This window comes from Chiloscyllium plagiosum, unplaced genomic scaffold (genome assembly GCF_037043375.1).
Source record: "Chiloscyllium plagiosum isolate Xiang-an unplaced genomic scaffold, Cpla_swu_hap1 HiC_scaffold_23, whole genome shotgun sequence".
Taxonomy (NCBI): domain Eukaryota; kingdom Metazoa; phylum Chordata; class Chondrichthyes; order Orectolobiformes; family Hemiscylliidae; genus Chiloscyllium; species Chiloscyllium plagiosum.
Genome location: NW_028270161.1, coordinates 24,771,882 through 24,786,272, shown reverse-complemented (window position 1 = coordinate 24,786,272; position 14,391 = coordinate 24,771,882). Strand labels below are relative to the sequence as shown.

The following is a 14,391-nucleotide window of genomic DNA, read 5'->3' as shown; positions in this document are numbered from 1 at the left end:
GGTGGTGGGAGAGAACAGAACATACTGAATATGTTTAAGAATGTGCATTGAAAGGTTCTGAGATTCAGAGCTTCACCCCAAAGTTGGGATTCTTATTTTTATTTTGAAATCACATTGTGCTAAATTCCTCAGATAAGGAATCTCTTGCTAAGTGGTGATATTGCATGATAGTTGATGTATCAGCTGACACTGTCCATGGTCTAGGCACACACACATAAACATGGTGGCCTGATATGTGGTATGCTTTGTCAGTCAAGGCCAGGGAAGTTTATTCTAGCATGATCAGTGTAGTAGGAATAGTCTCGAGAGGATGTTCCTGCTGCTTTGTGAATAGATTTTTCTAATTCTTACATTGTGTAGAAGGAGGGGTCTTTCAGGCAACACTCTGAACAACTCAGGGGCATATTTTGTGTTCAATCCTTGTACAATGATGCAAACATAAAGTGAAACAATTTCAGACAACAATGGTTGAAAAACTTAGTTTTATTGCAGAGTGTACACTAGGCATCAACACTCCTCAGTGATTACGTAAGTATGAATAATTTTGAATAAGTTTTGCACCTTAAGTCTGAACTCCAGATCAGAGGACAGTCTCACTCCAAGATGGTCAAACTTGGATTTACCTTTCCAAAGTAGGTTCTACCGTTAGATCCTACATCAGATTCTCAAACAACTGAGCGCCTGTGTCTGTCACACATGCTCAGGGATCCTCACATGTCAGTTATGGTGTTGGATGTGGCTCAGTGGTAGCATTCTTGCCTGAGTCAGAAAGGTCCTGGGTTCAAAGCCCACTTCAGGGACCACAGCACACAAACGAGACTGACACACCCAGGGCAGCAATGAGGGAACACTGCACTGCTGAGGGAGCCATCTTTCAGATGAAACATTTAGCTAGGTCTCATCTCTCTGTTCAAGTTGATATAATACACCCTTCAATATCAGGCAAAGATAAGTAGAGGAGTTAGTCTCCTTTCCATTTTTGCCTTTCTTGCAATATCTATTTCTCGGTTTCCTTCCACAGGATAGTTGGAGTGTTTCCTCTTTTTTTAAGTAACAACTTAAGATGGAGGTATTTATAGTGTTTCGTGAGGAAGTTATAATCCTCTGAAACCATATGACCTATGGAGTTCTTCGAGGATTTTCACTGCTGCGAAGGATGTTGGGATAATGCCCTTCCATAGCAATCATTAATTCGATTAATGTTGTTCAGCAAAAAAAAAAGCAAAGGTGGAATCAACAATTGATGAACAGAGCTCTGGCAAGTGATAGGATGGGATGGTAACAGGGTTATCGGATCTTTACCATATATCCAACCTATGCTGTTCCTGTCCTGGGAATGTTTGATGGGACAGCGCAGAAAGAGTTTGCATTGTATCTAATCTGTGCTTGGGATGTCCACACTGATCAGAAATGTGTCTGAGTTCAGGAATACTGAGGTTCCCACTCTGAACCTTTAAACAAGAATAGAATCGCTTAGACAGTTTTTAATTAGATAGTGCCACAGGACTATGATTCCCACTCTTAACAACCACAAAAATACTGAAAACCTAATTTACATAATACAGTGAAGTACTAGTCAGGTGAGTCTTGATGCTCAGAAACAGTGACTTGAATGAAAGTAGAAAATGAATGTAAGCACCTTTGTATATCTGTTATCCAATCACCAGTCAGCCAGAGAGAGTCCCATCGTACGTGACTTTGTGATCTGTGTGTTTGAAGAGATTGTCTCTGGTTTTAGCTGGTCTTTGCTTGGAGTGTGTCAGCCAACATTACAAGATGAGTTTGGTCTGTTATTTCTGCGTTTCCTCCTATCCATTACTGTATACAGTAAAACACTGACTATAAATGTACTAGCAGTGTCTGACGGGTATGTATGTGTGTGTGTGCGCGCGCGCGTGTATCTGCGTTCGTCTCTGTCATTGTGTCAATCACAGGTTCCCGTAGATGATTTTTGGACAGGTCTCTGGTGCTATACAATGAGATTCATGTTCCACTAGACCAGCAGGACACTGACAGCCTGGAACACAAGGCTTGAAGCAGTGAGCATCAATCACTCCCAGGGGAACATCTTTGTTAAAACAGGTCTTAGGGCACGGAGGGCCACACTCATCAAACACGTAACCACGATCAGATGGACAACCGACAGCTGCAGAGACAGAGAGAGAGCGAGCACAGACAAGTTAGCACACTGATTAATTTTATTATTTTAATATTGCAATGTGCTTGACCCATCCCACTGTAGGTAAATCATAAAGTAACTGGTTGTACTGTTACACTGAACTGCTCCCTCACTACCTGCTCCTGTCTCTTTTTTTAACATATTTAACCTGGTCACACAGTCCCATCACATTGATCAATGCCTCAGCCTGCCTCCAACACTGTCTTTCAGACTTGACCGAGTATCAGGTTCAACAAGGTCACCTTTCACCCTCTGGGACATCAGGCTGAATCCAGGCCCATTCAGAGGGGCTGTCAATCATTGCGTGAGATGAGTTGCTGATGTCTATTGGCCCTAACTTAGCAAAGTAACTCAGGCAGAACACAGCTGTCACTTGCTCCCTTTGAACTACCCCTTTGCCAGAGATTTCAAAGTGGTGGGAGTGGGTTAAAAGCGGTCTTTGTGGAGAAAGACAGGGGCCTCTGGATTCAAGTAGAAAGATAGGAACATACCACAGAGTGTTGGTGATCGCCAGTTCAGGACAAGTGAAGCTTCTCGACACTGAGATGCATAAGCCTCCAAAGCATCGCACAAGCAGTCGTCGATATTGGAACCACAAGCACACAGGTCATAGACACAGGAGCTGAAAAACATCTCAGGTGGCACAACCGCATGACACTGCTCAAACACCTTGGACTTCAGGATCTTGCACTTGGCATTGGCCTCTTTGCGAGCTCGGTAACCCGCCTGTTTACAGGGGTCAATATCTTCTGCATCTGGACAGAGCAGCCTGCTCTGGTTATTACTGTGTACCTGCAGGGATTACATACAGACACAAACACGGTGAATCTGGCTGGCAATATTGGGCACACACCAGTCTCTTATCCAGCAAGCCTCCTCAACTCAGCGCAGTGCCATACTGGCCAAAAGGAGCGGCCCAGGGAAGGAGGAGAGGGAATGAGGGGGAAGGGTGACGGGGGTTGGTGGTAGTGAAGATAATCAGAGAGGTTCAGAGAAGTCTACCCACAGGAGGCATTTGGTTGAGGCACAGTGATTAGAACAGGAAATGGGGGCACTAGGCTTCATTCCTGCGATTCCACAAGTGAAAAGGTGAGGTTCTATAACAGAAGACATTGTGAAAAGCTCACTGGGATACCCCAGAAGATTCAGGACACCTATCTAATGAGGAGTCTTATTCAGTATTTAATCTGTGCTGTATTTATCCCAGGACAGTTTACTGGGGGCAGTATAGAGCGAGCTTTATCCTGTAGTTAACCTATAATATTTAAAATTTGCCTCTGACACTTCTTACTGTTTGAAATATTAATCGTTCCCAAATAGAGTTACTTGCCTTAACTTTAGTACAACCCTTTCAATTTGGCCTCATGTACTGGTGTCTAACATTCCCTGTGAGATTTAGCTGTGAATGATGGGCATAGACCCAATACTGACTGCTGAAACAAATTCTCTCAGGACTGTCATGGGTGAGTGATCTGTGAGATTTATGAGCTGAGTGTGCACAAAGCGCATGGGTCTTGGGAGATTCTTTTTGATACTTGTGTTTTCTATTCCAGTTTGGTCCAGTCTTAACGCTCTCTGTGTAACATTTGCACCTCGGAGTCTGAGATTGTGATTTCAAGCCCTGTTCTAAATTCATGAAGATATAATCTAATGTAACATACCAGTGCAATCTGGATAGGGTCCTGCACAGTTGAAAACACCTTATTTCAGATCAGACATTAAACTGAGGCCTCATTTACCTTCTCAGTTAGATGTACAAATCCTGAAAACACCATTTTGAATAAGAAAGGAGATCTCCCTGGTAGCCTGATCAATGTTTATCCTTCACTAGCATCATTAAAGCAGATATTCTAGTTCTGAGCATGTTGCTGTTCTTCCTGCACTCCCACACCGACCACACTTGGAGAGTGGAATAATCTGGGATACTCTGAGATGTTGAAAGCTGCTGTGGAGATAACAGCTCACTCCTTTTCCCTTACTTGGGAAGTGGGCATCAACGGCAAAGTCAGCATTTACTGCCCCTCTCCATTTGCCCCTAAATTGACTCAGAGGGTCTAAAGAGTCAACCACATTGCTGTGGGTCAGGAGTCACATGTAGGCCAGACCAGGTAAGGATTCTGGAGTAGAGTGGTGCTGGAAAAGCACAGCAGTTCAGGCAGCATCCGAGGGGCAGGAAAATTGACGTTTCGGGCAAAAGCCCTTCATCAGTCCTGGTTTCCAGCATCTGCAGTCATTGTTTTTACCTAGACCAGGTAAGGATGGCAGTTTCCTTCCTTAAATGACGTTATATTAGATTTTGATTAGCTTTTCATTCCAGGTTTTTATTATGTGAATTCACATGTTGCTATCGACTGTGGAAAGATTTATACCCATGCCCCGAGACAATAAGCCAGTGGCTCTGGGTTACTCACCCAGTGACAATACCACACTGCAGCCCCCCTTTCTATCCTTGGCCTGAGTTTTGAATGAATGCACTTGCTGTGAAACTGGCTGTTAATGCAGAAAGTATCCTATCTTTGCCCACCCCTAGTGCAGGCTGCTCTATCAGTAGCCAGCTATCAGATACTCCTTACAGGCAATTGCTGGGATCTCATGCACACACAGAGCTTCCACTATACTCATCCTCAGAACCCACCTTCCAACTGTTACCAAATGTTGCCTCAGAGGTGACAATCTGCCCGCTGCGGATCCGCATGTCATCCTGGGGGTAGTTGTTGAAGTTTCCACAAAGCCCGCACACCTGCCCTTTGTATGTTCCAGGCAAGCTGACTTCTAAATGGGATTTCCCATTCCACAGGACCTGAGTGAAACAATAGGCATTTCAGAGTCCCGAGCAACACACTCAAAGATGTTCCACAATGCAGGGGCAGTACAGAAGGAGCACTGCACTGCTGCAGGGGCGGTACAGAAGGAGCACTGCACTGCTGCAGGGGCGGTACAGAGGGAGCACTGCACTGCTGCAGGGGCGGTACAGAAGGAGCACGGCACTGATGCAGGGGCGGTACAGAGGGAGCACGGCACTGCTGCAGGGGCGGTACAGAGGGAGCACTGCACTGCTGCAGGGGCGGTACAGAAGGAGCACTGCACTGCTGCAGGGGCGGTACAGAAGGAGCACTGCACTGCTGCAGGGGCGGTACAGAGGGAGCACTGCACTGCTGCAGGGGCAGTACAGAGGGAGCACTGCACTGCTGCAGGGGCAGTACAGAGGGAGCACTGCACTGCTGCAGGGGCAGTACAGAGGGAGCACTGCACTGCTGCAGGGGCTGTACAGAGGGAGCACGGCACTGCTGCAGGGGCGGTACAGAAGGAGCACTGCACTGCTGCAGGGGCAGTGCAGAGGGAGCACTGCACTGCTGCAGGGGCAGTGCAGAGGGAGCACGGCACTGCTGCAGGGGCGGTACAGAGGGAGCACGGCACTGCTGCAGGGGCAGTGCAGAGGGAGCACGGCACTGCTGCAGGGGCAGTGCAGAGGGAGCAAGGCACTACTGCAGTGGCAGTGCAGAGGGAGCACGGCACTGCTGCAGGGGCAGTGCAGAGGGAGCACGGCACTGCTGCAGGGGCAGTGCAGAGGGAGCACGGCACTGCTGCAGGGGCAGTGCAGAGGGAGCACGGCACTGCTGCAGGGGCAGTGCAGAGGGAGCACGGCACTGCTGCAGGGGCAGTGCAGAGGGAGCACGGCACTGCTGCAGGGGCAGTGCAGAGGGAGCACGGCACTGCTGCAGGGGCAGTGCAGAGGGAGCACGGCACTGCTGCAGGGGCAGTGCAGAGGGAGCACAGCACTTCTGCAGGGGCAGTACAGAGGGAGCACGGCACTGCTGCAGGGGCAGTACAGAGGGAGCACGGCACTACTGCAGGGGCAGTACAGCGGGAGCACGGCACTGCTGCAGGGGCAATACAGCGGGAGCACTGCACTGCTGCAGGGGCGGTACAGAGGGAGCACTGCACTGCTGCAGGGGCGGTACAGAAGGAGCACTGCACTGCTGCAGGGGCGGTACAGAAGGAGCACTGCACTGCTGCAGGGGCGGTACAGAGGGAGCACTGCACTGCTGCAGGGGCAGTACAGAGGGAGCACTGCACTGCTGCAGGGGCAGTACAGAGGGAGCACTGCACTGCTGCAGGGGCAGTACAGAGGGAGCACTGCACTGCTGCAGGGGCTGTACAGAGGGAGCACGGCACTGCTGCAGGGGCGGTACAGAAGGAGCACTGCACTGCTGCAGGGGCAGTGCAGAGGGAGCACTGCACTGCTGCAGGGGCAGTGCAGAGGGAGCACGGCACTGCTGCAGGGGCGGTACAGAGGGAGCACGGCACTGCTGCAGGGGCGGTACAGAGGGAGCACGGCACTGCTGCAGGGGCAGTGCAGAGGGAGCAAGGCACTGCTGCAGGGGCAGTGCAGAGGGAGCACGGCACTGCTGCAGGGGCAGTGCAGAGGGAGCACGGCACTGCTGCAGGGGCAGTGCAGAGGGAGCACGGCACTGCTGCAGGGGCAGTGCAGAGGGAGCACGGCACTGCTGCAGGGGCAGTGCGGAGGGAGCACGGCACTGCTGCAGGGGCAGTGCAGAGGGAGCACGGCACTGCTGCAGGGGCAGTACAGAGGGAGCACGGCACTGCTGCAGGGGCAGTACAGAGGGAGCACGGCACTACTGCAGGGGCAGTACAGCGGGAGCACGGCAATGCTGCAGGGGCAATACAGCGGGAGCACTGCACTGCTGCAGGGGCGGTACAGAGGGAGCACTGCACTGCTGCAGGGGCAGTGCAGAGGGAGCACGGCACTGCTGCAGGGGCAGTGCAGAGGGAGCAAGGCACTGCTGCAGGGGTAGTGCAGAGGGAGCACGGCACTGCTGCAGGGGCAGTGCAGAGGGAGCACGGCACTGCTGCAGGGGCAGTGCAGAGGGAGCACGGCACTGCTGCAGGGGCAGTGCAGAGGGAGCACGGCACTGCTGCAGGGGCAGTGCAGAGGGAGCACGGCACTGCTGCAGGGGCAGTACAGAGGGAGCACGGCACTGCTGCAGGGGCAGTACAGAGGGAGCACGGCACTGCTGCAGGGGCAGTACAGCGGGAGCACGGCACTGCTGCAGGGGCAATACAGCGGGAGCACTGCACTGCTGCAGGGGCGGTACAGAGGGAGCACTGCACTGCTGCAGGGGCGGTACAGAGGAAGCACTGCACTGCTGCAGGGGCGGTACAGAGGGAGCACGGCACTACTGCAGGGGCAGTACAGCGGGAGCACGGCACTGCTGCAGGGGCAATACAGCGGGAGCACTGCACTGCTGCAGGGGCGGTACAGAGGGAGCACTGCACTGCTGCAGGGGCAGTGCAGAGGGAGCACGGCACTGCTGCAGGGGCAGTGCAGAGGGAGCAAGGCACTGCTGCAGGGGCAGTGCAGAGGGAGCACGGCACTGCTGCAGGGGCAGTGCAGAGGGAGCACGGCACTGCTGCAGGGGCAGTGCAGAGGGAGCACGGCACTGCTGCAGGGGCAGTGCAGAGGGAGCACGGCACTGCTGCAGGGGCAGTGCAGAGGGAGCACGGCACTGCTGCAGGGGCAGTGCAGAGGGAGCACGGCACTGCTGCAGGGGCAGTGCAGAGGGAGCACGGCACTGCTGCAGGGGCAGTGCAGAGGGAGCACGGCACTGCTGCAGGGGCAGTGCAGAGGGAGCACGGCACTGCTGCAGGGGCAATACAGCGGGAGCACTGCACTGCTGCAGGGGCGGTACAGAGGGAGCACTGCACTGCTGCAGGGGCGGTACAGAGGGAGCACTGCACTGCTGCAGGGGCAGTACAGAGGGAGCACTGCACTGCTGCAGGGGCAGTACAGAGGGAGCACGGCACTGCTGCAGAGGCTGTACAGAGGGAGCACGGCACTGCTGCAGGGGCGGTACAGAGGGAGCACGGCACTGCTGTAGGGGCGGTACAGAGGGAGCACTGCACTGCTGCAGGGGCAGTACAGAGGGAGCACTGCACTGCTGCAGGGGCAGTACAGAGGGAGAACGGCACTGCTGCAGGGGCAGTACAGAGGGAGCACGGCACTGCTGCAGGGGTAGTACAGAGGGAGCACTGCACTGCTGCAGGGGTATTACAGAGGGAGCACTGCACTGCTGCAGGGGCGGTACAGAGGGAGCACTGCACTGCTGCAGGGGCGGTACAGAGGGAGCACTGCACTGCTGCAGGGGCTGTACAGAGGGAGCACTGCACTGCTGCAGGGGCTGTACAGAAGGAGCACTGCACTGCTGCAGGGGCTGTACAGAGGGAGCACTGCACTGCTGCAGGGGCTGTACAGAGGGAGCACTGCACTGCTGCAGGGGCTGTACAGAGGGAGCACTGCACTGCTGCAGGGGCTGTACAGAGGGAGCACTGCACTGCTGCAGGGGCTGTACAGAGGGAGCACTGCACTGCTGCAGGGGCTGTACAAAGGGAGCACGGCACTGCTGCAGGGGCTGTACAAAGGGAGCACGGCACTGCTGCAGGGGCAGTACAGAGGAGCACTGCACTGCTGCAGGGGCAGTACAGAGGAGCACGGCACTGCTGCAGGGGCGGTACAGAGGGAGCACTGCACTGCTGCAGGGGCGGTACAGAGGGAGCACGGCACTACTGCACGGGTAGTACAGAGGGAGCACTGCACTGCTGCAGGGGCAGTATAGAGGGAGCACTGCACTGCTGCAGGGGCGGTACAGAGGGAGCACTGCACTGCTGCAGGGGCAGTACAGAGGGAGCACTGCACTGCTGCAGGGGCAGTACAGAGGGAGCACTGCACTGCTGCAGGGGCGGTACAGAGGGAGCACTGCACTGCTGCAGGGGCGGTATAGAGGGAGCACTGCACTGCTGCAGGGGCGGTACAGAGGGAGCACTGCACTGCTGCAGGGGCGGTACAGAGGGAGCACTGCACTGCTGCAGGGGCGGTACAGAGGGAGCACTGCACTGCTGCAGGGGCGGTACAGAGGGAGCACTGCACTGCTGCAGGGGCGGTACAGAAGGAGCCCTGCACTGCTGCATGGGCGGTACAGAGGGAGCACTGCACTGCTGCAGGGGCGGTACAGAAGGAGCACTGCACTGCTGCAGGGGCGGTACAGAGGGAGCACTGCACTGCTGCAGGGGCGGTACAGAGGGAGCCATGCACTGCTGCAGGGGCGGTACAGAGGGAGCCATGCACTGCTGCAGGGGCGGTACAGAGGGAGCACTGCACTGCTGCAGGGGCGGTACAGAGGGAACACTGCACTGCTGCAGGGGCGGTACAGAGGGAACACTGCACTGCTGCAGGGGCGGTACAGAGGGAGCACTGCACTGCTGCAGGGGCTGTACAGAGGGAGCACGGAGGGAATTCTACTGAGAGTCAGAATTAAAATATTCAACTGACTAGTCAAGTGGGAAGCTCTGTGCTGTGATAGGTTTTATACAAATGTACATGCTTTTGAATGCTAATTCTGGAGTGAAACCACCCCGCACAAGCTGAGTACTTTCTCAAAGTGCCTCAGTCTGATTCGCCACGATGTGTCCATGCCTCATTCCTTTTCCCAAGCTCTCTGGGAGAAGGCCGTTCAGCCCTTCTGAGGCTGGGGTGAGGGACAGGTACAGAATCCACTGCACTGCAACAGCAGATGGGGGAACCTTCAACCTCTTCGGCTGGGTTAATGGAAGTCCCAATCCTTCAGCTCCATCTCCATTGCCCTTTCTGAACCTATCCCTGTGCTCCGTGTGGTTGCTGTCCTGGGTGAGGGGCCAGTGAGATGTGGGTTCTCTCAGTGAGCACAGCTTGTCCCTGCAGTGTCTGGGGTGGGAGCACTCACCTTCACACCGATGTTGGTGTTGAGCAGGACGCTGTTGGCTCTCCTCTCAATGTAGATATACGGCTCCTTGAGAAAAGGCAGAAACACACTGCGACCGTCCACCTGCAAACAAACAGACACTTTCACACAACCTGACCAGTGAGGTGAGAACCAGCAATGAGGAGAGTTCACTGTGACAGACACAACTATAACTGGGTAAACCTCTCACACCTGTCCAATTCAATGTGAATCGTGCTGCTCTCATAGACCAGGGTTCAGGCTGTCACTCTGTGACCCCAGGATCTCTCAGATCCCTAGGCCCAGGTTAAAACTGATGCCTTGCAGTAACACCCCATTATTGGAGCAGAACCTCCTACAGCACTCCCTCAAAATACACACCACGCTCGGGTATAAGGCTCTTTATTGTTAACCCTTCAGTTAGTGAACAGTGACAAATTCCATTCAATTACCATGACGAGCCAGTCTTGGAGAAGTTGGACAATCAGCTCCCCGATCAGCACGGTCACCTCCTTGGTCCATGACACTCCCTTCCGACCTCGATCATCGTTGGTCACGTGGATACTGTGGAGACAAGGTCAGATTTTCATAGAATCCCTGCTGTGTGGAAACAGGCCCTTCGGCCCAACAAGTCCACACTGACCCTCCAAAATGTAACCCACCCAGACCCATTTTCCTACCCTATTACTCTACATTTCCCCCTGACTAGCGCACCTAACCTACACTTCCCTGAACACTACGGGCAATTTAGCATGGCCAATTCACCTAACCTGCACATCTTTGGACTGTGGGAGGAAACCAGAGCACCCAGAAGAAACCCACACAGACACGGGGAGAATGTGCAAACTCCACACAGACAGTTGCCTAAGGTGGGAATTGAACCCAGGTCCCTGGCGCTGTGAGGCAGTAGTACTAACCGCTGACCCGTCCATAATGTTCAGGGAGTGACGGACCAAGAGAGTGAGAGACAGACAACACACCAGATGGAAAGACAGAGAGTTGACTGAGCCAGTGACAAGCCCAGAGAGTGAGAGGGAGGAAGGGAGAGGGAGGAAGGGAGAGGGAGGAAGGGAGAGAGAGGGAGGAAGGGAGAGAGAGGGAGTAAGGGAGAGAGAGGGAGTAAGGGAGCGAGAGGGAGGGAGGGAGCGAGAGGGAGGGAGGGAGCGAGAGGGAGGGAGGGAGAGGGAGGAAGGGAGAGGGAGGAAGGAAGGGAGAGGGAGGGATGGACGAGAAAGAGGAATGGGGTGGGGAGATGGGGCGAGGGAGGGATGGGGCGAGGGAGGGAGGGAGTGGGTGGGAGAGAAGGGGAGGGGGGAAGAAAGCATGAGGGAGAGGGAGGGAGAGATTAAGAACGCGAGCTAGAAAGACTGAATACAACAGAAAGGTTAAAAATCACACACCACCAGGTGAAAGTCCAACAGGTTTATTTGGAAGCACACTAGCTTTCCTTCATCAGGTGAAGGAGCGTCGCTCCGAAAGCTAGTGCATCCAATTAAACCTGTTGGACTATAACCTGGTGTTGTGTGATTTTTAACTTTGTCCAACACCGGCATCTCCAAATCATTACAACAGAAAGGGAATGAGATTGTAAAACAGAGGGGGTTAAGAGAAAGCCAGTGACAGAGGAATGCAGCGTCCGGTCAGGGGAATTAGAAAGCAAGAAAGAGAGAGATGGACAGAACATAATAGAGGCAAACAGATCCAGACAGGGGAATGTCATACAGCAGATTACCGCTCTCTGAGCAGTGCAGCTTGATGGTGCCTGTGGAAGATAGTCACCTGAAGTCCCCTCCCTTGCAGTCTTCTGCCAGAACATAGCTGCAGGCTCCTTGGAAGTGGATCATCTTTCTGTCAAATGTGAGGTAATGGGGGTCACCGAATACCATACACGTGGCAGGGCGAGGGATGCAGTGAGGGCAACACATTCCTGGAATCAGCACCGGGCTCTCGTCCTAAACAGAGAGCGACAGAGAGAGAGTGAGAGAGTGACGCAAGGAGAGAGCTCACACTTAATGTACCGAGAGTTGCTAAATTGTGGAGCTGGAAAAAGCACAGCAAGGTAAGCAGCATCAGAGGAGCAGGAGCGTCAACCTTTCGGGTTGGGACCTTTCATCTCTTGCTCCTCTGATGCTGTTTGTCCTGTTGTGCTTTCTCCAGCTTCACACTTTGTCAGCTCTGACTTTCCAGCATGTGCTGTCTTCACTCTCTCCAATTTAATGTACCGACCCCATTGCCAATCTGCTCCATTCACTCCAGGTATCGGTTATTCTAAATATAAACCTCCTGAGACCCTCGATTAGATTCCAGGCTGTAACTTATCCCCGAGACCCTCGATTAGATTCCAGGCTGTAACTTATCCCCGAGACCCTCGATTAGATTCCAGGCTGTAACTTATCCCCGAGACCCTCGATTAGATTCCAGGCTGTAACTTATCCCCGAGACCCTCGATTAGATTCCAGGCTGTAACTTATCCCCGAGACCCTCGATTAGATTCCAGGCTGGAACTTATCCCCGAGACCCTCGATTAGATTCCCGACTGTAACTCATCCCCACCCTGGGTATTTGTTATCCTGTCCAGGTCATTCTGCTATAATGTGTGTTTCGTTAATGTGAATTCACTGTAACGCGATCGATGAATTGGGGACACTGTTTCTAAAATGTGAGCTTTTAAAGCATGTATTGGTTATAACGTGACTGCAGCACTGTTAGTTTTAATGGTACTGTTTTTACGGGATATTTTTTAGAACACAGCATTGCACGAGAATGGAACTACCACGTTATAGCAGAACTGACTGGATATTGTAATGCAAGTACAGAAATAGTGACTCTGCTGACTTTACCCTGGAAATCTCTGCATGGCTGGCCTGGTCCCAACTCCTGCTCTGGTGTATAAAGTCCCCACCCCTGTGCCTGGCCCTCCCTTGACGTACCGATGAACAGGTGACTGGTGGGCAGTGCTCAGTTTGACAGTGAACCTCTCCGGAGATACAGGTGCAGGTGGTACACTCATCCACTTCCCAGTGCTGGTTTGACTGGTACCTCTGTCCCTGGTAGCTGCAGGAGATCCGGGGATCTGCGGACATGATGAAGCTCAGAGATAGCAGTGAATAAAACCTAAGTCCCCATGCCCTGAGAATCTCCTGGAAGGAAAATCCTGGCATTGTCTCCACCTGGATGGGTGCTCGGGATGGTACTGAGGCGCACACACACCAAGTGGGCTGCACAGAGTGAGCTGATTGTGTCTGAGGAGCTGGGAACGACCCGAGGTCGGGTTGGATTAGCTGGCGATGGCCAATGAGCCACAATGAGATCACTCCAGGTTAGAGGGGTGACCATCAGGGGGCATCCTGATCCTCAATACTATCCATGGGTGGAAATGGCAGTGCATCAGTGTGTCGGATAATCAGTGTCACTAACTGAGGGAGAAACTATTTAAATGATCTAGTGATGTTCCACACTCCATAAACCTCACTCAACCAACACACTGCTGCCTGCATTCTGACTGTGTTCACTGACCTACTGTAGGTGCCAATGCCTCGGTTACAAAATTCTCGTCTTTACCTTCACACCTGCTGTGCACTCAGAGTCAGGACTCCACAGCCCTGCTGTATCTCAGGAACATTGGAATTGTGAGATGGTAAAGGACCAAGGTGTATGTGGATCACCCTCCCACAATCCAAGCAGAAAGGAGTTGTTGACTAATAATGGCAGAGTCACAGAGATATTGAATCAAGTTTGCAACCCCTTTCAAAGAAGTGTAAGAATAACAGAAGCTTGAACACAGAGTCATAGAGATGTACAGCACGGAAACAGACCCTTCGGTCCAACCCGTCCATGCCGAGCAGATACCCCAACCCAATCTCGTCCCACCTGCCAGCACCTGGCCCATATCCCTCCAAACCCTTCCTATTCATATACCCATCCAAATAAAGAATCGAGAATAGTTTCTTTCTGGCTGTTATTAAATTGTTGAGTGGACCTCTCTGATTTCAAATCTATTGTTGATCTTGCTGCTGATCTAATGCTGATCTGGCACCTCCTAGGCAGCTGTCACCCTTACGCCTCACTTTGTCTAAACATCCTATGATCTGTATGTTCAGGTATCTTATGATCTGCCTGTAATGCTCACAAAACAAAACTTCTCACTCTACTCAAGTACGTGACAACAATAAACTAAATCAAATCAAATAATAAGGCCGTAATATTTGGGGATTTTTAAAACAAGCTAAATATTAACAGGAATGGTTCTAGTGTACAAGATAGGAAGGGAGCAAAATTCTAAAATTGCATCCAGGAGAACATCTTTAGCCAATATGTATAAAGTACAACAAGGGAGGGGTCAGTTCTGGCTCTAATGGACACAAATTAGCCTGGACTAGTGGAAGATGTATCAGGAAGCTGCATTTTGGGCTTTGATGCATGAATGAATTAGCTTCA

At 52.6% G+C, this 14,391-nt stretch overlaps 1 protein-coding gene across 1 annotated transcript in view; it reads right to left on the bottom strand.

Moving 5' to 3' along the window:
• Positions 1-465: 465 nt before the first annotated feature.
• The window catches only part of kcp (kielin cysteine rich BMP regulator), a 151,640-nt gene continuing 137,714 nt past the window's right edge, over positions 466-14,391 (bottom strand). The window contains exons 34-40 of the mRNA XM_087999293.1: positions 12,885-13,027; positions 11,734-11,906; positions 10,407-10,518; positions 9,958-10,059; positions 4,815-4,979; positions 2,671-2,971; positions 466-2,146 (exon numbers count right to left, since the gene is read on the bottom strand). Coding sequence (XP_087855419.1) covers positions 1,929-2,146; positions 2,671-2,971; positions 4,815-4,979; positions 9,958-10,059; positions 10,407-10,518; positions 11,734-11,906; positions 12,885-13,027 — 1,214 coding nt within the window. The 3' untranslated portion in view covers positions 466-1,928. The remainder of the gene's footprint in view (positions 2,147-2,670; positions 2,972-4,814; positions 4,980-9,957; positions 10,060-10,406; positions 10,519-11,733; positions 11,907-12,884; positions 13,028-14,391) is intronic.